The sequence below is a fragment of the Diadema antillarum genome, unplaced genomic scaffold (genome assembly GCF_040938485.1).
Source record: "Diadema antillarum isolate AM-2024a unplaced genomic scaffold, OU_Dant_1.0 seq00000941_RagTag, whole genome shotgun sequence".
Lineage (NCBI taxonomy): Eukaryota > Metazoa > Echinodermata > Echinoidea > Diadematoida > Diadematidae > Diadema > Diadema antillarum.
Window position 1 is genome coordinate 494,396 of NW_027271791.1, and position 23,981 is coordinate 518,376.

Consider the following 23,981-nt stretch of genomic DNA (forward strand, 5'->3'; position numbering starts at 1 on the left):
TCGTCATAGTAACTATAGTTGTTTATGGAAAAAAAAGAAGAAAAAAAAGTGGCTGACGATGGTAATGTATGCGAATGCACTATTGCACAATGATGGCGCGTTTACACAGAGTACGGTACAGGTAACGGGCCGGGTTTTTGCTATGGTACGCTAAAAGGAACCATGTCTGGTTCTGTTAGAAAAAAAGAATCAGCAATTTGGTACAAAATCACCCAAAATGTTATTCTGATGTCAAAATCAAGAGTAACAAAATCAACAGTAGAAGAATAATTTTGTAACAAAATTATTAGCGGGGGAAGTGATATTGTAATAGAATCAGACATGGTTCCTTTTCACGCACCGTAGCAAAAACCCCGTTTCGTGACCCGTGCGGATTTGGTGTAAACGCAGCTTAACTGTCAAGCCCGCTGAGTGTGTATTTCGCAGTCTTGGCGCTCAAAATCCTACTCTATAGTTCGGTTTTCGCCCCAGCAGCGGGGGTCTTTTCCTTTTTATTCGATTCAGACTTCGATTCCTCCTCTTTCTCTTCCTCGGCATCTCCTTTCTTGGACTTGATCTTCTCCTTTATCGGCCTGTTGTAGTCGACTCTGGAGGAGACTTTTCCCACGTAGAGGAGCTTGTTAGGGGCGCCGTTTTCCACCGCTCTAAGCTGGTATTCTGTGGCGTGTCGTACGAGGTATGGCTTCACTTTGAAGAGCCTCATGTCGTTCGCCAGATGTACGGCCGCAGCTCCTATAAAAACGTATTGCAATCTTATTTTTTTATTTCAATTTCAACTCCGTTTAAGTTTAAGTCAGTACATTATCATATTTCACAAAATAATTACATCTTTAACAATGTAATACCACATACATGGAGTGACAATATTTGGTGGAGATGACTCCCGAAAAGGAAAGGCAGTTGAAAGAGGACAATAGGTTTTGTTGTGATCTGCGACATCATCGTCGTCTATTCATTGTCTTGTCCACAGTGACACAATATGACATACCTACAAAGATACTGTTTTAATTGATTGAAAAGGCTGCAAAAGATAAGCAGTCTCATTTGTTTCTATTTTTTTCACTTGCAACTTGTTCTAATAGAAAAAGAGACAATTATGCAAAGACATCGTTTTGGTGAGCTATGACAAGGAAAGAGGCATAGCAGGTAGATTGTTTCGCGTTGCCTGTGCTAAAATTGAAATGTCGATGGTTATCTATTAAGATATATTTTAACAGCACATCCCGATGCTTTTAGTCCACGAATATCAGGTCCTACACGAAATATACTAGGACATGATTAATATGTTTCTTTGAATAACTCATGCAAGTTTTCGTTATTGAACGCAAATAGAAACCCCAAACCAATGTCACAACTAATTTCAAACAAATCTCATGTTAAAGTTGGTATGATCGTTAAATCTCTGTCATCGCCTTGGGCAGCTAGTTTGTGCACGACGTCAATGTTGATGTTAGCTGTTGGTTCTGAGAGGTTTTAGTAATGGTGCAGGTGTATTAATAGCTCACCAGCTACATAGCCAGCCGCCATGCTCGTGCCGCTCATATTTTGACTGGCCGTCCGAGAGTCGTAAAAGGCGCCCTCTATAGCCAAACCAGGCGCAAAGATATCGACGCACTCGTCTTGGTTGGAGAAGAAAACGGCGTAGTCTGCCTTCGTGGTTGCCCCTACAGTTATGGGCTGGAAAAGTGAATAACAAGGACAAGAGCAAAAATGATCACACTATGAACATTTCGTAACACCAGTCCATTGCTCAGCGTATGAGCGTATGTACACACAAACCTGGTAGAAGAATTATAGTGCTATGCTTATAGTTTCGTCAGATGATATCTGTAGGGGTCATTATTGTTGACAGGAGCAGTGATTCTTTGGAGAAAATTTTGGCAGTTCGAAGTATAGTACATTATTGTGTATACATGGAAGATACATTAATTTTATAACCTTGGATAAAAATATGAAAAATACTCCATACTTCTGTTGTCAAAGTGGTAAAGACAGCGAAGATTAAGGGTACTAAACTTGAGGAAGAATTTCATTTGATGGTTTGCTTTTATTTCGATGTTTTGATCCGATTTTTTTTTTTCAGATGGGCTTGGTAATAAACCACTATAAATTGGTGGCAACTTAAAAAGAAAATAATAAAATGATTAGAAATGTCGCTCAAAATAGTTCTGGTAACGTATGGTTCACACAGCCAGTCATGCCATCATGGGTTTAAATAGTCAGTGAAAATGACGAATTATCGAGTCGTTTCGTATAATAGTATTCAATGGAATCTGTCAAGTTTTCTAACTTTTGTATGCAGAGCATAATTTGTTTCGTCAAGCCCACCTTCTCATTTCTTCGTCTATTGATCATTGTGCCGATATTTCCTTCTATGTATAAATCAAACACCCAATCTCAAGAAAAGTAAAAGGAAGAGTATAGACCTTTACGTATATAGATAGACATATAGATGGTTGGATAGATAGATAGGTAGATAGAAATGTAAAATTTGATAGATAGATAGATATAAAGATCAATAGATAGATAGATAGATAGATAGATAGATAGATAGATAGAGAGAGAGAGAGATGGATAGATAGACATAAAAATCAATAGATAGATAGATAGATAGATAGATAGATAGATAGGCCTAGATTGATAGATAGACGGATAGATATAAAGATTAATGGATAGATAGATAGATAGACAGATAGACATACAGAGAGAGAAAGGGAGTGGAAAGAGAATACTTACTCCTTTCATTCTCGATGGCGAAAACTCGCAAGCCTTGGAGTTATTGTTTCCGGCAGGGACGACGACCACGCAGCCCGCCGTGTACAGGCGGTGGATGGCGTTGTCGAGCGACGGCGATTTGGATGAACTGGCGACCTCGACCAGGGCAACACAGTTCCGGGCGACCATTTCCGCTAGCCAGTTTATACCTTATCACGGATTACCAAGGCGGAGGGTATATATAGTTTATTGATGTGTTCTACTAATCTTGCGGCATTCACTCAATGCATATGGTTCATTCCCCTTTAATATACGTTGTACCTGTTTTGAAATATATTTAGATCTTATGCATGCATTGTTCACAAAGGTTGCCCTTAACAGCTACAAAGCTTGTCGGAGACTTGCCCTACCTAGCAACAACTTTAAGTGCATTAATGGAGGTGAATAAAGTGCTCTGTTACTTTATAGCCTGTATGAAAAGCAAACATACATAAAACAATTATGACAGAGTTCAGAAACGGTGGATCTCGAGTCGTCTCAATTTTCACGGTCGGTTCTTGGCCATTTTAGCGTCCCCTCAATTCACGACGTAAAGAGCTACATGATAATGATGATGAGGGCGCCATTACAGTTTTACTTTGTATAGGCTACGTCCTCGCGTAATCTATATAGCTACTTTGTAACACAACGCAGGGACGTCAAACGTCTAAACGCAACTCTAAAGCTCCCTAGTACATGCATCGGTAACTTTCATCGGTAAAGGCCGACAACAGTCGAGACTCTTTGGCTGTGAGTATACTTACACAGACCTCGTGATAAAACCGTTCGTTATGGGGATTCTTGAATATATCCAAGTCGGGACAGCCTTCCCTTGATGAGATAATCCCTGAAGCAGCTCTTTCCGAACTAAACGTTACGTGGTATCCCCAAAATATCGAATCTTTAATAGGAGAAATGCTAATTTCGATGGGAAAACAACATTTTTCACGACATTTGCGAAGGCTAGTATGCCAACGCATATTGAAAGTCAAGACCTATATTGCACTGTATTATTCTTTCTCAGAATTGGTGAGTTGTCATTTTAGTAATATATGCAACTGTGTTAAAGTTCAATTGCAACGAGTCTCTTTATCTTACCTTTGACGGCGTCGGAAACTTTTGCATCCCCACGACACCGTGTAAGTCTCACACCGTACACCTTGGCCTGTTTGGCCACTCCATACTTCTTGCCGGCAGCTAGGGACGCAACGTGGGTCCCATGGCCGCTGCAGTCCCGCCCCTAGCACATAACCACGAGAAAGAGACAAAGGTAAATTTAGTGATGATTATTATCATTGACGACAAAGCAATACAGGGATTAATACTCTGCCTGCAGTACCTACTGAAAACTGAGGGAGCTCTGAGATAATAGCAATCAACCAAGTCTAATACAGTGTGTACTTAAATCTAGCATAACTAGAGGATGTGAGGAATTTATTGAAAGGTTTAATTCCGTAACATATTACCAGGAAGTTCGGAACAGGATTTCAACATTTCATCTGAAATACAGCTTAAAATTCTTAAAACCTAGAACCTTTTCTTTGGTCTCCATGTCAAAAATCTTTGGTAGAGCGGATTAGAGCATGGAACATCAATGCCAGTGGAATGCTAAGCAATTCTCATATGAAACTGTCATACCGTAGAACATACGCACAAATTTGCACAAATTGAGAAGAGATGCACACACTTACATGCGTATAATGACAATGAACAAGGGATACTCTAGCGCCAGCCTATGACAAGTACGAACATCTGTCCATAGCTACCTCATGCAAATCCCCCGCAAAGAAAACGTTTCATTCAAAACCTCTGCACAGCGTCCAACTGAATATAAACGCGACCACTGACAACAAAATTGGTATCCGCTCAAGGCGACGGAAAGGAAAATTGTGCAACACAACCACCTGGGCTGTCGCGAGTCAGAATGCAATCGAAATATCTTAACGGGAAATCATTCGCAGAAGCATGAATTATTGTGACTTCTTAGTACAACTGCACTAAAAGTAAAGTTCGCATGTGGATTTAGTGTTCGACTGCTCTTTACACGAATTGTCTCTGTAAGCCACAATGACCCTTTCGATTCTTTATAAAAGAGACTAATTGTAACGATGATACGTCCCGTGCCACTCCCTTTAACATGCAAACACCAAGACGTGGCGAAACAAAGCAGTGAAAAAAAATGGAACGCAAACTCACGGTAGAGTTTTCACCTCGGAAGTCATAGATGTTGACTGCCCTTCCTCCAAAGTCCTCGTGTTTCTCGTTCACTCCGGTACCGATGACGTAGATATTACTTCCATTCCCGCCATTGGCTATGAATAATGACGTCAACGCAGATAAAATTTAGTACATGTATTGTATCAAACAAAAACACAAACAAACAAACAAACAAATAAACGATACTTTAAGACCGCAATATTACATCATCCGTGAGCATCATTGTCAAAAACAACATCGTATGTTGTCATTATTGTCAACAACATCGTTTTCTATATTTTTATCGTCAATCGGCAGCGATACCATCAGCAAAAACGACATAGCTATAGTAATCATCGACAATGTTGATGCAACATCGTAGTCATCCTTCATCCTCCTGTCCTGTGCAGAAACCTCCGGAGAGTATACACATCTATGTATTCGAAAACTGAACTGAACTGAACTGAAGTATACACTATACTGTAAATAATAACATCATCATCGTTGTCACCATCATCATTATATCATGGACCTAGCAAAAATATCGACTCTATCATCTTCAACAACAAAGAACAAAGAGATGAATTTGAACAGACGCGTGCATCGCACGGGACGCCGCACTTTGATCTTGTTTGCTTACGATGATATCTGAACTTTCCGTCCAGGGGCATGTTCCTCTGATCGATGCGATCCAGAGCCCACTGTTTGGTGGCCATGTCATTGGCCTCTTTGTCTTCCTTTCCATCACCTTTGACCTTTTGGTCTGTCTTCCCCTGTACTTTAACCCAGCCATCTTGCTCGACGTACACCACACGCTTGTCCGCCATGATCTGTACATATTGTGTGAGAGAAAAGTTCATATTTGCCTCTTTATCATTCTATACAGATATACATTCTCTAATATTTCATAAAATTTCCGTATTTCAAAAACTGAAAACGTGCTGTTTCTAGAACTATTCTATAATTCTTCATCAAAGGAATACACATGTATGCACAATAAAACTTCATATAGCTACTTCACAGCTCTCCGCGATCAGATGAGGGAAGATTAACTATTTCTTCTCTCCTTCTTTTCATTGTGTTTGTGTGTGTGTCGGGGGTGGGGTGGGGGTGGTGCTCGTTTAGAGAATCTGCAAAATGGTCCTTTTCTGACAATACAAAATCAGAATACGGGACTCCTTCCGTCAATAAAAGACGACATAGTGCAAGGTAATCGAGAGCTTCTCAGCATAAAGCAATGAATTATACGAAAGTATACTTATCCTGGAAATCGATTATAAACTGTATTTTCAAACATTCTTTATAACCTTTCAAGTTGTTACCATCTTGTAAAGGAGAAATAAGACAAAGAGAAATAGAAGGAGAGAAGGAGGGGGAAAAGAGTAGGGAAGACATATAGACATCGACAAAAATCAAAGAGGAGGAGGAGGACGAGGAGGAGGAGGAGGGGAGAAGGAGAAGGAGATAATTCTACGAGAAGCAGACCGTCTACTCACCGCATCAAGGCCGGCCTTATTTGCTTGAACGAGGAGGAATTTGAGGTGGAGTGAGATTTTCCAGATGACACTGAGTTCGATGGAGTCATTTTTCGATGCATTCTCTACGAGATCGTCCTCCACATCGTTGATGCTGGCAAAATGCTTCAAATCGAAGATTGACAGCCATGATTGGCCAAATTTCACGAAGACATTAAATTTGCAATCATTATAAAAGTTGCTAATTTAAAGTTAGCATGATAACAGGCAGAAAATCACCAATCAATAATTATTGGTACAGTTATTGTAATCTTTGTATGAAATACTTTGTTTAAAAATACTTTATACTATATAAACATCTTTGTGTATGTACATTAAGCTTAGTCGTTCCCGAGACAGTCGGAAATCAAACTATATCGGCCTACTGAGTAATAATATACTATATACACAGATAAAAGCAAGTGGCGCCATGCATCTTCTGAGACGTCCATAATCACGTGACAAGTACAGATAATCAGTTCACATCAGCATTAGAAATCAGCTTTATAAAATATAAGAATTCAGTAACTCACTTACTCATATATTTCTTTTGTTTTATTTTTTTTTTCCAAATTGACCACGCCTCTCCTTTGATAGACACAACTCAAGAGTTTACAGACCCATCCCGCACAATACATATTAAAAACAAAATCTATTATATCGGGCATCTTTATTCTGCTAAAATCATTATGATATTTCTGACTTTTGAGTACAGTCCTTCACTCGTAGTATAACATTCTATATCGGTATATCATAATATACATACATATCATTGTATTATCATAATTTGTATTACAGAAAGAGAGATGGGGTGAGGAAAAAGCGCTTAGGGATGATTATTACCTTTGCAGCCACGATGTAACGATTTCCCGATTCCACGGGATCGACAGCTGCGTGGTATACAGCGGGCTCATCCTCATCCTGTCCCAGAGCTGCGGCGCACAAGAGAAAGAGCACAAGGCCTAACCGTAGAACCAGCATCTTTGGAGACAAATCAGTTTGAAAGAACGCTGTATAGTTAATGAGCTAGGACTGAATAATCGATATTGATAAGGAAAATAGGGGGAACTTTGCCTAAGAACACGTGTGTCATTAAGGTGGACGTTGCTGTTTAAATTTCTACACAGTAAGTGTGGCTCATAGTGTTTATTCCAGGAGCTTAAAACACGCCGGTAAGCTGACGTGTCCTATCCACAGGATACTCTGTCTCTACAGACAAAGCCACTTAAAAAGGTCAAATTCCCCTCGAGGGAAAGATAAGTTTGGAACTGTCTCATTCATTCACTCAGACAAGTTGAGTTGCGTTTTTTTTTTTCCACAGCAGTTGCATCAACTATAGTGTTGTGCTGCACAATTAACCATGAGAGGATAAACAGATGCTTTAGTGACGGCAAACAACAGAGATGATAACGATATTTGCTGAGGACTGTCTGTTACACGTGGACTTCGCAAAGGTATTACTATACGGGACCACGCTGTTTATGATTAATTCTAACTATCAAGTGGTGGTAAAAGAAAATTCTTTAAGAACATACTGCTTTCTATGCATCATGTGTATCAGTAAGAACAATCAACTTTTTGCACGTAGGCCGACTCCTCTAAATAGAATGACTGAAAAATAATGTCCAATTTTAGAAATTTTCATTAGCTTTCATCGTCTTTTCCTGTTTATGTCTCACATTCATTTCATCGCTAATAATGTCTATACCTCTTTGTAATATAGGTAACCGACTAGAAAAATGCATGCATAATGTATGTGGTATAGATACTAGTAATGTGTGCCCATGTATGAAATGCGGCATTTATTATACAGGCCTATTTAGGTATGCGTATCTCCATAATAATTATGTAAGTAGGCCTATATTGATTTCTATATTCCATCCAATGAATAGCTGATTTCGAAAGACTCGCTTCAAAGTAAAGGTTATTGGGTTATATGTATAGTCACGAGCATCTCTAAAGCATTATGATAATCAGAATTACAATTACAGATAAAACTCATTATGTGCAATTGAGAGTAGAATGATGAACTGCAGCCACGCATAACAAAATGGTTGAATATAGGCTAAATGGAAATGTGCTTGTGCCTTCTCATCCATCTTGCGTGGTTAATATGACCATGCATGTCTTCTATATATTTCTTACCACTATAGTGCTATATTACCTTCTCTTTATATATCCATTGACATTGATCACCTGTAATTCAACACATCCATCACTGAGGATGTGTCATTGTCTTGGTTTCGCCATAAATTACTAGTAGAGCAAAACTCTCATTCGAGCTATATCATGATCTCCCATATCAATAAATTGGCAATTAATTAATGATTTAATGAGTAGATTTTTAACACAAATTTTGAAGTTGATATCATACAGGTTCAAGATTAGTTACTACGTGACATTGATATATTGCAGTAGGCCCTATTTTACGATAATGGTTGTGCCTTCTTTTTCTTTCTCACGTAATGTTGATTATGTATACCATTATTGCAACAAAATGTTGTAAGTTATTTTGAGAGCAATAAGCAATGATGTGGAAAAATAGATTTAAGCGATGGCGAACCCGTACGGTTAATAAACAAGACAAACTCGCGATACAGTATCTTCGATGTTAATGATTTTTTTTTCTGTACATCTTCACACTTCATGTGGACTCTGCAATGTTGAAATAATGTAAATTGTGGGCATTCGCAACTTTAAACACCCTGGCTGACTTGGCACAACGATCAGGGCGCTGCATAAGGTTCATCATGGATAAAAATAACTATAGTCGTGGTAAATGCAAATAGTTTCGTTATGACTGTTCAAGCCGTGTGGGGAGGAAAACTTTAAAAATACAAATTGACACTACTAGAGTCAAAGCAATGACCTTATGCAGGAAGCCCATGTCACAGGATAAACCAAACCTACATCTATATGAGCAAGTAATTCTATACTTTTAAATGGAATAATATCCCACTTTTAAAATGAATATTCCGCTTTCAGTGTCATAGAGAAAAGACTCTGTTATCACCATGGGCAACCTGTATTTCATATAATGTCAGTTATGCTGCAGGTAGTAATCGTGGATAGGTTGAAATTACGTATTAAACCTTTTAATACCAGTCAAGTTACATAGGGCCTATTAATACACTCTTGGACTCAGATCACCCATTGATACCCGTCCGCACACGGAGACAGGCCAAGTCACCTGACCACACTTTTGACGGTCATATGACCACAATGCCTGAAGTCACATGCTCTCCAAGCTTCAAGTTCCGCGTCTTGTCTGATCGCTCGACTGCGACTACTACTACTCTTGTAATGATAATACTGCCAGTCACACAAATGTCTTTGTGATCGGTCTTTGTGATCGTGTCTTTCTCAGATTGAAATTCAGAGTTAGTTGTGGGAGAGAATCCCGTGAAATTGTGCAGCACTGAAGTCGAGTTGAGAAAGGAGGAGAAAAATATGAGGTCTCTTACAAGCCTGCTACTGGTCATTCTGAGCTTGTTGTTGGTCCTGTCAACGACGCACGTGAACGGTAAGGTTAGAATCAATCAGGGAGCGCGGCCCCGTGTGAAGTGCTACTAGATCTGTACAAAGCCGTCGTGCTGTTTTTGCGTGAAACCAGAGCAGAGGGATAACAGTAACTATTACTCTCACATTCCAGAAAGTTTGAGGACTGTCATGGCAACTGTGTCAGATCAGAGACAGAGTTGTGTTGTTTATTTGTTTGTTTGTTTGTTTGTTTGTTTTGATGCATCTTGATAATCATTTGATTACATTTTGTTGTCAGGTCAATCAAAATCTCAAGCTTTAGATCGCATCTTAATCTTTTAGTTAGGATATATCTATCGCCTTATTTAATACTAACTTGGGTATACTTGGTTGTAGAGACTGGAAGCAGAGCTTATGTCCCTCGTTACAGTTTTGTCCCTCGTTGCAATTCTGTCCCATCTCAGGTAGGTTTCATACTTGATATGATTATTTCTCCAGTATCTTTCTAGGGAAGACTTGAATTGGTTTATGGTGGTAGCATTGATGACTTCCTTAGGTAGTGCATTCCAATTGTTCACATTTCTTATTGAGAAAGCAGACTGCCTCAGACTAGAATGTACACGTTTGACAAGTTTGAGATCATGACCTCTCGTTGAACCACTGGCCAACTGGAAGAATTAAGAGGGATTTACTCTATCGAAGCCTTTCAGGATTTTGAACATCTGTATCAAGTCAACCCTCTGCTTTCTGTAAGTCAAAGTGGGAAGATGCAGGTCTCTAAGTCTTTCTGGGTATGTCATCTGTTTCAGTTCAGGAAGAAGCCTTGTTACCCTTTGCTGGACTTTTTTTTTAGCATGTCCTCATCCCTCTTCAGTGTTGCGTACCATACTGAGTTGCAGTATTCTAATGTTGGTCTCACAATTGTTTTGTAAATTGTAGAGTGAGAGAAAGCCCTTCTTCTGCAGAGTTGATAAAGATCTCTTTATCATTCCCACTTTGATGTTGGCTCTCTTAGCAGCATCTGCTGTGGGTTTGCTGAAAGACAAGTTCTCTTGAAACAGCACCCCCAGGTCTCTTTCTTCATTTCCACAAATGAAATGGGATTTGTGTCAGTATCCAGTGTATAGTCATACCTGTGATTTTTCCTTCCGTAGTGCACTACTTTGCACTTACTCTCGTTGAATGGCAGCAGAACCAATTTGTTACGGCATGTGTATCCCTCTGTAACAAGTCTGAGTCAGTTTTTGAGTCCACTATCCTGTATAACTTGGTATCGTCTGCAAATAGCTTCACACTTGAATCAGCTGTAGAAGGCAGATTGTTTATGAAGATGTTGAACAATGTTGGTCCAAGCAATGTGGTATGCCACTTGTCACAGAAATAGAATTTGACTCCTTCCCATTGATCGTCACTTTTTGGGTCCTGTCTGTAAGGTAGTCAGCAATCCAGGCAAGTATAAGGTACCATCTATTCCGTATGATCTAAGTTTGCATATAAGATGCCGATGTGGCACACTGTCGAATGCTTTTCGGTAGTCTAGGTAGATACAATCTATGGTATGACCCTGGTCAATTGCATCAGTCCACTCCTCACAAACCTCCAACAGTTGAGTACAGTAAGATCTTCCAGCCCGAAATCCATGCTGTTCGTCACTCATTAACTTGTTCTGCTCTAAGTGATCCATGACACAATTTCTGACAATTTTCTCCATGGTTTTGCATACAATAGATGTAAGACTGACAGGTCTGTAGTTGGCTGGGTCACTCTTTTTGCCTTTTTTGAAGATAGGAACCACCGTAGCTTGTTTCCATACAAGTGGACATTTTCCTTCATTGATTAGCTTTGTGAATATTATTTGCAGAGGTTCAGCAATTTCAGCATGTGAAATATCTGTATTTTGAATATCTGTATTTTTAGAACAGAATCTTGCTATCAAAGGCTTGCAGTGTATTTGTCTACTGTCATGATTTAACAATGTTCAATACAACTCCATGAAAGTTATTTGGGGAAAAAAAATGATTGGAAAAAATTGTACGCTTTTTTTTTGGGTATGCGATATTTTGCATCCCTGTATCTATAGACTTAGTTAAGGCCAAAGGGTGTATGCACATATGATAGGATGTGGAAAATATCAAAAATTATCTGCCAGAGAACCATGAAAACTTGCCAAACCAGAAATGCTCTTGGGGGATGAATTTTGTGCACTGTGAATTATAGCACTTACAATTTATCTGATCCAAAAGGATTGATAATCTTTAAGTTTTATAGCTAAATTAATAGTAAAAAGTCACAATAACTGCGATGAAACTCAACACTTAATTCACCTAATTTGATACATTTCCATGATTCACCCAGCTGCACCCCACTGGAGAAATGAGACCAAGACGAGTGGCCGTCCTGCCCAGGAACCGAAGCAGGACTGGGGCTACGTAGTGGTCCGCCCTAATGCCAACATGTTCTGGTGGCTGTACTACTCAACCCAGCAGCCTTCTGACTCCGTTCCCCTGGTCCTCTGGCTGCAGGTATGGCAAGCGATAGCCCCATTAACTCTGTCATTCCAACCTTTGCCTAACAGGAACCTGGTACAACTTGTCCCTCTTGACCCAGGCATATAATTGGGTACATTGTACCTTGCAATGCTAGCAGGATGCTCTGGTAGAATTTAGTAACAACACCAAGGCTACCCTGTATAAAGAAGACAATATCATTATCATTATTATAGAAGGGGAACCCTGTCTGATGTTAAAGACACGTTTGCATTATGCAGGACACTTTCAAGGAGCTGTTGTATTCCTTTGAATCTGCTACTTGCGATCAGGTGATTAGGGTAATGGATACCCAAGTCTATTAGTGGTGACATCATGACTTTCAAAACTTTTCATACTCAAATATGCAATTTTATTCCTCTATTTGCATATTTTTATGCTGCTTAGTATAAAAAATGACTATAGTTTTAAAAATCAAGCCATCACAAAGTATCAAGTATCAGTGTCTTACACCTAATAAATGTTTTAGGGAGGTCCAGGTGGCTCATCAACTGGCTTTGGCAACTTTGAGGAGATTGGACCGCTGGATGTGAACCAGAACCCAAGGGATACAACGTGGGTGAGTTTAATACATCGACCACAAAGTACACGAACTCTGTTATTAGTACACGTGTACATAATTATCTCCTGAAAAAGGATTATATTTGATTCTCTTTCCATCGCTGTAGTGCTCAGCCACAAATTCAACCATTGGTGATATCATCTTTGAAGTCCCAATTTCTTGAAATATCGTATTCACAAAATATGTCACATGTACATTGAGAGTTTCAAATTCTAGAGAGATTTTTAGATTTGCTGGGGGTAAAAATGTCTTGATATTAGCAACTTTCAGAATATTACCTTGCAACGATACAGTCAAGTAAATAATACTTTTCCAAGGCAGTTACAGTTACAGTTACATCTTATTGAATGAGAGTGACAGATAAGATTTATGATCAGAAAACTCCAAACTAGGGAACATGTTTAGTGCTAGCTTGACACAATAGATTAACTGTGAGAGCAGCAAATGATGCAGTCAACCATCTTTAAACTGTGGCAATAAAAAAAGAAAATGGCACAAGAAAATATGCACCTGTGCAATGCCTATGTTTTGCTGAGTTCCTATGTAAGATCCATTTACACAATAAGGTAAATGTTTTTGACCTTCAATTTCTTTTTGATATGTGTTTGTTTTTGGATGATGTGTCTAGAAAATTCAGACTCACTCTAGTACCATTTTTTTGCCATGCACATAAGGGTTGAATGTCCAAGGGTGCCAAATTTCATATACCAGTACTCTGCATCCTTACTTTTCTTCTGTTAACACGCAGGTCTCTGTAGCCAACGTTCTGTTCATTGACAATCCGGTTGGGGCGGGGTACAGCTACGTCACAGCCGACTCCGCATACACCACCAATGTCAGCCAGATTGCAGACGATCTTCTCACCTGCATAACAGCATTCTTCAAGAAACTACCTCAGTTTGAGGTAAGATTGGCACCATCTGTCATTGTCTGGAGCAAGTAGTTTTCCTCCCCCATCCCCACCTCCTGCTGTTTATCAAAACTTGTTGGACCTATGAAACAAAACCAGAACTGCCACAGCTCAAAATAATGACTCACAAAGTAAAAATGATGATATATCTGTGGTCATTAATTGACATTTCAGGGGGAAAGAAAGAAATGCATGCTTTAATACTACAATCAAAAAGAAGGAGCATTATTGGTATGATTAACACTTGAAAAAGGGGAAAAATAACCAAATGGGTATTTTGCATATCCAACTGATGAGTCAAAGTGAGGGTGCTATTTCAGATTTTTTGAATTTGTGAATTGCAATTGCCAACTACAATGTATCTTTGAAGTGTAAGCTTTGGCGGACATGGGAATAGGAATTTCTGAGTGACTATTGCATGACATATGGGCCTACACATTGTACCTTTTCATTCCATGGAGATTAATACTTGTCAAAATTGCCAATGTGGGTAGGGGTGCTGTAAAAGTGGAAACTTTTTGTGGTGTGGAAATTTTCACCTATTTCACAACCAGAAACTAGCACAACAATAACAGCACGCAAATACTTTTGTTGTATGTTTTACTGATGTCTTGATTCCCCAGAATTAAAAGCATGCGGAATACATCTTATCCTGCCAAGCATGCAAAATTACTCGAGCGCAAATATCCACTTTTACAGTAGTTATGAAACATAATGGGGATATACACTCAACCAACTTCAACAGTACTTATGATATTATGAGCTCTTGACATGACCTCTTTAAAACCCATATTGTTCCAGAAAGAGGCTAAGAAAAGAGGCACATGCTCACTAAATATATTTACAGCATTTAGTATTTATGCTGGAACAGAGTACGTGTACATGGAGAAAACTGACATGTCAGAGATGTTGATGACTTTGAAGGTAACATTGTCACCTTGTATCATGTGCCTCATTTGTCTTACTTTATCAATATCTTTACAGACCATCCCTTTCTACATCTTTTCGGAGTCGTACGGTGGAAAGATGACCGCAGCCTTCAGCCAAAAACTGCTGCAGGTGAGTTAGTGCTCAGTCATTGTTTTAATGTGTCTTCTCTAGATTTTGCACATTACTGAAACCTTCAGCATGTTCTAGATTGATTGACTAGTAGCATTTGTACCAGACTGCCTACAACCTGAACTATGCTCTTGCAAAAATATGAAATTAGATAAATACTGGTACTGTGTATAATCTGGTTTCACAAATCAGAACTCAGTGGGAAAAGTGTCTTCAAACTCTGGCTATGATATGTTGATTCAAACTGCATTTTATTAAAGTAAACGTCCTTTTCAACTGGGATGGCTAGTTTTATTTATATCTTCAGTGGTCCATGCAATGCATTGCTTTCTTGAGTACTGGTATTAGAGCAGACCTTGACCACTATTACACAGGTATTTCAGTGGTTTTAATGTATGATTTAGAACTGAAGATTAGTCGATTTCAAGATCCAATAAAAAAAAAAACACTGTGCATATGACTTGGTATGTCACAAAAGTAATCAGATTTTGTTTGTTTGTTTTAACTGTGTCACTGTCAACATGTAAAAACTGTAGATACATAGATGAATAGATAGATAAATTGATAGTTAGATGGTAAGTTTTATTCTTATTTTTCTGTGCATGAATAGAATTTGTTTCAATTTTGCTCACTTTTTCCAGGCAATTGAAGCAGGAAAAGTCAAATCAAACTTCAAAGGCTTTGCCATGGGAGATTCTTGGATTTCACCAGTAGGTAAGCTGCATAAATCATAGGAAAAAAAGTTGTGATGAAGACAAACTAGCTGAAATTATTCCTTCCCTCCACCCCCTCCCCACCCCCTCAAAGAGAGAGAGAGAGAGAGAAATCTCCTTTTCACAGATAATATGTATGTTCATTGCATTTGGTATGATTTTTTTTTATTTTCTTTTTTTTTTAAATTTGTAGTTCAATTTTCATGGTTTAGGCTATTCATCCAACATGTTTGGATTGTACATTTATCAGAAAAATGTTAAATGATGAAATCACTCTACTGGCATGGTATTTTCATGGTAATAAAAGGCTTTGTCTGTACCTCAGCAGAAATTAATGTCAATGGAATCATGTTATTGTGAACTTTACTTTGACTATTTTTCTATTTCATTCAGATTCTGTGATGACATGGGCACCATACCTACGGTCTACTGTAAGTATTCTAGCCAAAAAATAGGGAAAAAAAATCCTTGCTTCAATCAAGATTTCTTATTTTACCAGTAGCTATGATGATCATTTCATTTATAATTGTTTTAATTTTTCTTTGAAAAAAATAAACCAAACCAAAAAGCACTTGCAAGGAGATGAAATGTGTATATTTTGATTCAGGCTGCTAGCCTCAAATAGTGAATTTTTCTTCGTATAATGATTGTGCAACATACCAAAGAGTGCATAAACAAGCAAATAATGTATTAATCTTTTCTATTCTCTCACTCTTACTGTGTCTTTCTTTCTGTCTGTCTGTCTCTCTCTCTCAATTCTTATGTGTGTGTGTGTGTGTGTGTGTGTGTGCAGTCACTCTTAGATGTTAACGGCTATGCTGCCGTCCAGAGCCTTGCAGAGAAAACCAAGGCTGCCTTTGACCAGGGTCACTACACCGAGTCCACAACACTGTGGGGAGAGACAGAAGATGCGATAGAAGTGGTAAGATTGTAGATATCATCAACATCCATATGTTTGTTTGTTGTTGATTTTTTTCAGCCATTATTGTTATAGAGGGTAGCAAGGTATGTTTTCCTTTTAGTCAAGGTTGCTGGTCTATGATCCCCTTCCCCAGCATATTTTCAATGTGGAAACACGAGTTTGTTTATGTTTTGTCTTCCAAAAACATTTACCATCAGAGTGTGCGACAAAAAGAGCTCAAAATGTCCATTTTGTTGTCTCGCCAGCATAGTGGATGTGAGATATAGGCATCACTTTCTTGCTGTCGTCGTTTTCGTTGTCATTGTCAATGATTATAAACCATATTTAGAATAGCTCATATCACACACAAACACACAAAAATGAATTTGCCTTCTATGCACATAAGGAGAATATACAAATAAAGGAAAATAGACGTAAGAGAGAGAAGAGAAGGACAGGGTGGGATAAAAAGTGACAAAACTTTGACATACAGCACAGAACCTAATCCATTGTCAAGAGAATGTCTTCAAAAGACTGTTGGATGGATATTGTCCTCATGTCTTGTTCTGTGTTTTGTATGTATTACAGGATTACCATTATAGTTTTGCATTTCTGCTAAGAGATAAATCATGAAGTAAACCTTTTGATTTGTGAGTGGACATGTGTCTGTTTTGTTTGTTTGTTTGTTCGCACAGCAGCAAGTCAATACATAATCAAATGCTGACAAATTTGCTCTTAAACAGACCGCACTGTATGACATTTAGAAAGTTAAAACAAGTTTAGATTTGAATTTATTTTATGGCATGCCAGTAATTTGCAAATGGCATTGCTAACAGAAGGCAATCTTCTTTTTTCTCTTTTGTATTAACAGAATACTGACAATGTGAACTTCTACAACATCTTGCAGCACAATGTTCCAGATGAGAAGATGATCAAAACTGCTTCAGTGTTTGGTATGCTGGGGAAATAGTTTTATGTTTCAGTTTGTGTATTTCAAAGACTACAGTCAGGCATATGAAAACAGGAAGAAAGAAAGAAAAGAAATGAGACTTGAAACTTGCCCCAAGGCTTCTTTGTAATGAGTATAAATATAGTCTTAGCAAATGTGATGCCAGGTAGGAGGTGCCTCCATTTCAGGTCACTTCTGGAGAAGATTTTGAAGCGTCGTTACTCTATCTGAGGGATCACTATGAGCTAGCCTCTATTGTGTGCTTTTTGTGATTCCTCCTCTATCATCTGTATGTTTGTTTGGTTTTTTCTGTATGACCAATGTTTTTGTTGTTTTAATGCCTGATGTGGAAATAAACTCAATTAAATTCAAGATTTCCCTGAATGTGTCAGCATGGGAAATGCATAAATGCAAGGTCCAGAATTGAGGCTGATTTCTCCTAGATTTTACTGGCAAACTGGTTACCCGATCTATTAATAGTCATAGTTTGTTTGATTGTTGAGTTGTTGTTGTTGTTGTTGTTGTTGTTGTTGTTGTTGTTTTTGTTTTTGTTGTTGTTTTTTTTTTTGTGGGGGGCAGTCACATCTGAAAGACAAGTTGATGTGTCTATAAATCATCAGCCTTGTTTCACTCATGAATGCCCCGCCCCCACTGCAAAATCCCCTCAGCTACCCCCACCCCTTCCCATGTACATACATTTTTTGATAGCATGGTCATTCACTTGATTGACTGAATGCTTGATGTTGATGAGATATTGTAGTAAGTCAACTTGTAACATAAATCAACTCAGATAATCTATTATGCTGTCAATTTATTCACGCTTGTATATCTTCTCAGAGCGTTTGCGCCATCGTCATTTGGACGTTTACTCCAACGATGCCCTGAGCGAGCTCATGAATGGACCGATCAAGAAGAAGCTGGGGATCCCAAGCAGTGTAACATGGGGAGGTAAGATGACCTTAAAGTACCATTTAGGTATCCATGGAAACAGCCTGCCACCAGTTGACTGCATAGGATGACCAATGGGAGGGGAGGGAGCAGGATTCATGATAATGATCATATTGAAGACATGTCAGTAACATTTGATGTTAGGTGGTTGTGATGTTTAGCCTCTCTCTTCGTGCACTGTAGAGGGTGAGGGATGCATTACAAAGTCTTGATTTTATGGACATGAATGCTATGAATACTCTGTCTAATTCATTGTTATATAAAAACATATTTTATCATGATATATTATATGCCTAAGTATGTATTTATCTTTAAGATTTGTGACTGCTTGTCAGGGGGCGGATCCAGGAATGCCGTAAACAGGGGGCGTCTTTACAAAAATTAAAGGGGGGTGCAAGCACCCCTCCCCCATTTTTTCTTTTGTTTTCTTTTGTTTTTAATAAAAAATAAAGGGGGAGGGGGTGTGCCCAGTGCGCTCCCCCTGGATCTGCCACTGCTTGTAGATATGACTTGAATCAGCCCAATGGGTAACTGTATGCAAACTCATGATTAACTGACCCTTTGTGTGGCATGAGTTCCCTGATGGGTCAGATATTGAGAATACATAATTTTTTTTTTCTCTCTCTCTTTGCCACTGATTTGTAAGTAAACAGGAACTGAGCTTTTACATAATTTTGCACTCAAAATCATCCTGAAAGCAATTTGTTTATTACTACCCATGTTCCTTCTCCCTCAAGGTCAATCAGGGGAGGTGTTTGAGAAGCAGAGCGAAGACTTCATGAAACCTGTCATCGATATTGGTGAGTAAGCTTGTCACACTAAAGTTTCATCAGTAATCCGTATTGTGTCAATATCTAGAAAAAAGGTGCTTCTAAAAGTTCATGTGCATATTCTGCCAGTGGCACAATTTATGATTTAATCTACTGAGATTGGAGTACCACAACAAGTTGGCACCAAGATTAAAATGGAAATACTAGTAGAAACAAACAAGAAAACAAAGAATGCAGGGACTTTTTATTAAGAAACAAAGATTGTGCAAAAAACTGTTTTCAGACAGTTGGCAGTTGCAATTGCTTTTGGATGTTAAAGGATGTGGGACAGTTTATGAGAGTGTTTGTGGAGCTATTGCCAATGCAACTGCATTTATTTGGGCAAGGACATTGTCGTGTAAATGTATTCTGCAGTATGCAAGTATTTTAAATATCTTTATACACACAAACGCCTTTCATAGATTGATGAGCAAACCAGATTTGGGGTTGTTTTTTTGCTGGATCAATTCATTTTCCCCCTTTTCAGGAAGGATGTAATGGAGGCGTTGGTTATGTTCAGAAATGATGTCACTTCATACTATATCACTAAAGAGAAAAATGTCAAAGTCTGTACTCAGTGGGGATAGATTAATTCACGCACAATGTCAGTTTGTCTGTATTTTCATTTGCTTTGGTTTTTTTTACACAGTTGATAACCTGATCACCAACTCTAGTCTTCATGTCATCGTCTACAATGGTCAGCTGGACTTGATTGTGGACACACCAGGTTGGTGACAAGAGTTATTTCCCCCTTGTATTCCCTCTAGTGTTTGCCATTACTGGATAGTGACCATCTGCTGTATCTTGAATGTCTGACATGAAGGAATTGGTTTACATAGAGATATCTAGAGCAAAGCAGTGAATACAAACAGAGAAAAGAAGCTAGGAAGGAAAGAAGTTTAATACAAGATGTACATGAGATTGTTGATAAAAGGAATATTGAGATTGAATGATCTGCGCTGCATGGACCTGTTTGCTAGGAGAGCTAGAACTTCAAAGTCTTCAGCAAAACATAATATCTGGACAATAGTTACATCTTAACTGTATGCCATGCTAGTGATAGATTTCCAAGAAATCAGTGTATGTATACTGATTACACAATTATTCATTTTAAGATTGCACAAAGAGCTCTGGTGATAATCCTTTGCCTACAGTCAATCTTACGCTCATAAAGATGTGACTGACCCAAATTTGCTTCAATGGTAAATGCATCAATGCCATTCTTGACTCTCAACAGGCACTGAGATCTGGGTCCAGAAGCTAACATGGCCGGGCCTGGCCCATTTTAACAAGACCTCCTGGAGCCCCGAGTACACAACCGCACATCCCACAGACACGGCGCTCTTTGTCAAGAGCTATGATAACTTTGCCTTCTTTTGGATCTTGAAGGCAGGCCACATGGTAAGTGGGTAATACATGATTTGTCATGCCATGTAAAAAAAAACGAAAAAAAACACACACATGGTCTACATGTGGTTGACCTGTTGCAAGGCCACCAACAAAGAGTGCCAAATGTGAAATATATTTTCGAGTTGTAGTCTTTCTTTTCCTCAAAGCCCTGATCATTTTCCTTGAAAAATTAGTTTTCTCAAAGCAGGAACTTGGAAGATAGAAATGGGAAAAGGAAAAAGATTAGTGAAAATAGATGAGATATATTTGTTTTTTTTCACTCGTGCACATTTAAACTTGCATGTGAAACATTAATGTTAGTAAAACTGCCAAGCAAATATGCCAAATATGACAGCTCCTCTAGAGGCAAAGAGTCCAACATGCAAGTAACAGAATTAATTAGATAGACAGATGGACAAATAAATTCATGGACAGTAGGGGTGAGAGAGGGAGTCTGTGACACTGATTGCATGTCGTCCTAAGGTGACAAACCCTTGTATCTCAGTTAACATATAGTGAAAAACTTCCTAGTTCAATTTTGAATATAAGAAATACTGAGTTTTAAAACAGAAGAATTATCATTGTAGTCCAAAACAACATTTCTACATCGTGTGATATCAACATTGATGTTATTTTGCGATATCAAAAGAATGAAGAAGAGTTTTTGCTTTCCTGAAAATTCATGATTTTGAGATGAGACCTTGTCACCCCATGAATGATGTATCTTAAAGATGTAATTTTGGCTAGTATTCCACACAACATGTAATGGGAGCAAAATTAAAAGGGACAGTTAGGTAGTATACACACCTCATGCAAAACAAAACAACAAAAAGACACAAAATCAACCCCACCTGACTCACACGTGACCCCTGTACTCTACCCCACCCCAATAACAACAACTTATGGAGTTAAGGAGTACCTTTCATTTATAGTATTCGTGATGTGCTTTACTTTTTATCATTTCAACCAGGTGCCAGCTGATGCAGGGGATGCAGCGCTCCTGATGTTGGAAATGGTCATCGGCTCTGGCAAGAACTAATCCAGGTCCTGGATCTGCTCTTGGACCTGTGAAAGATCTGGACCTTGGGTCAAGCCAGGGCTTTGATAAAAGCTTTGACTAATTGGTGCCCAGTGATTGCCATATGTTAGTCCCACTACTTGACATGCACTTCTGTTAGGAACTGAGATGAAATGATGCACATTCTGTTAGAAATGAAAATGTCTTCTAATTGACATTCTAAAATCATGTTTATTATATCACCACAGTTGGATTACCATAGACCCATATCATAAAAAACAGAAAGAAAAGAGACACTCTTGTCAGAACTTTTGTACAATGATTGCAGTCACAATAATGGCAACTTGGAAAGCATTCATCCAGCCAACTACGAGTATCCGAGTCATTGCTGGTGGTAACTGTATGTGATGTCACATTGATTGGAACTATGCATAGAGTAGGCTCCTGGAATGATTTGACAGTGAGTACTTTGTAATGTGTTCAGTAAGAGCCATGGTGTGATTCCATAGCATATTTTTTATTTTATGCGGAGATTGACTGCTGTGAGTGTTGTAGTGCAAATATGTGACACAAGTTGATTCTAACATGAAAGCTCATAACCAAGGACAAAATGGAGTGTCATAGCATGTCAGCGGGGATCAGTGTGAGATGAGAAAGTGCTGTGACCTGAATGGTAAAGGAGTCAATATTTGTTTTATATACCAAATAATATGACATGATGTTTTTGTTGGAAATATTGCCGAGACCTCACTGATTAACAATTCCTTACAGGCCACCCGCATAGGTTAGCAAATAAAGCACCGGTACTCATTGAGTACATATTGAGCTGGTTGTACTGTGTTTCAACTGTATTATAAATTGATTGTAATAAAAACAAATGATTTTGATGACACAATAACTTCTCTCAGCTCTTATCAGATCTCTTTCTGATGACACTCACTCTTTTCAAGTGTTTATTTTCAAGTGTTTGGAGCACTCTCTGTCCTGACAATCACAAATAAGAAGCTGTCATTTTGAAAATAAACATAAAATCATCCATTGGTTGCAACAGTAAAAAGAAAATATCAATTAACAAAAATTAACATGTGCAATTACCTAGGGACATTTTCTGGCAGTTGAGACTTCATGTTGATGTTCTCTGAAATACATGTAGGAATATGAATTTTCTATATCTGTATATCCTGTATCCGTCTGTACAGTTGCAGGGTGTGTTAAAGTGTCGCTGGAACTTATAAATGATCTAATCATTGACCTGAGATGTAGTATCACTTTAGCATGACTTGGTACACCAATTCCATGACAATTCTATGAGATAACAAAATGGAGGTAAGAAGGGAAATGTGTAAGCATTTGTATTTTGTCTTTGACATTCCATATCATGTGAATATTAAAGCAACATTCATATCGCACAATGTACTATACATGTACTATGAACTCTTGAAATTTACAATCAGGGGCAATAATCAGAATTATTGTGCAGTTCCCATAGATGACCCCCCCCCCCCCAAAAAAAAAAAAAAAAAAAAAAAATGCCGAAGGTACACATCATATAATAATGCGATAATAATGGAAAGTCTTGATGATTAGAATCTGTGCTTTGTTCATATCTGTGTGTTTGTTATAGAGGCCTGTTCCTGTTTAAAAGACATATTGTAAAAGAGGAAATGTTCGCACATTTTACAAAAAAAAAACAAAAACAAGAGACCCGCGGGTCTAGCGCTCACCTGAGTATCGCAAGTTCACCTTTCACGCAGTCACTAATCTAAATTATTCACAGCTCTACCAAAATTTGACGAGGCATTCTCAAGTGGAAGATGAAAATGTACAATAAGGGCCCAATTTTTTCAAGATTCCTTAATTTGGGGGAATTGGGGCCCCCTGGGGCCCTCTGGGTGGGGCATGGTGCCCAGTTTGATAAATTGAGATCCTGACCACCTAGGGATGCTACCTGCCAAGTTTGACAAAAATCCATCATGAGGTTTTCAGGAAGAAGATGAAAATGTACAATTCAGGCCCCCATTTGGACCCTTCCAACCACCCCCCTCCCCCCTACCCCCAAGAGGGGCACCCCTGGATCTCCTATGAACAAACTTGAAACTACAGTCATTAATGTACTCACTCATAGTATTATCTCAGCTCTATAACTTCTGATTCTAGAGAAGATTTTTAAAGATTCCTTCATTTGGGGGGTTTGGACCCCCTGGGGGCCCCCTGGGCAGGGCATGGTGCCCAT

General features: G+C 38.6%; 2 protein-coding genes across 2 annotated transcripts; one reads left to right on the forward strand and one right to left on the reverse strand.

The window, feature by feature from the left end:
- Nucleotides 1-448: 448 nt before the first annotated feature.
- On the reverse strand, nucleotides 449-7,445 carry LOC139741624 (extracellular serine proteinase-like). Its single transcript, XM_071652202.1, has 8 exons — nucleotides 7,308-7,445; nucleotides 6,447-6,590; nucleotides 5,591-5,780; nucleotides 4,951-5,066; nucleotides 3,853-3,994; nucleotides 2,737-2,924; nucleotides 1,506-1,677; nucleotides 449-732 (listed from the first exon to the last, which is right to left on the reverse strand). The coding sequence occupies exons 1-8, from the start codon at nucleotides 7,443-7,445 to the stop codon at nucleotides 449-451; spliced, it is 1,374 nt and encodes a 457-aa protein (XP_071508303.1).
- Nucleotides 7,446-9,766: 2,321 nt separating this feature from the next.
- On the forward strand, nucleotides 9,767-22,335 carry LOC139741637 (retinoid-inducible serine carboxypeptidase-like). The gene is made up of 14 exons (XM_071652215.1): nucleotides 9,767-9,987; nucleotides 12,300-12,466; nucleotides 12,960-13,049; nucleotides 13,801-13,956; nucleotides 14,947-15,021; nucleotides 15,663-15,735; nucleotides 16,128-16,165; nucleotides 16,528-16,656; nucleotides 17,507-17,588; nucleotides 18,422-18,532; nucleotides 19,270-19,332; nucleotides 19,991-20,068; nucleotides 20,579-20,742; nucleotides 21,701-22,335. Exons 1-14 carry the CDS (start codon nucleotides 9,915-9,917, stop codon nucleotides 21,767-21,769), a joined length of 1,368 nt encoding a protein of 455 aa, XP_071508316.1. The 5' UTR covers nucleotides 9,767-9,914; the 3' UTR covers nucleotides 21,770-22,335.
- The last annotated feature ends 1,646 nt before the right edge of the window (nucleotides 22,336-23,981 follow it).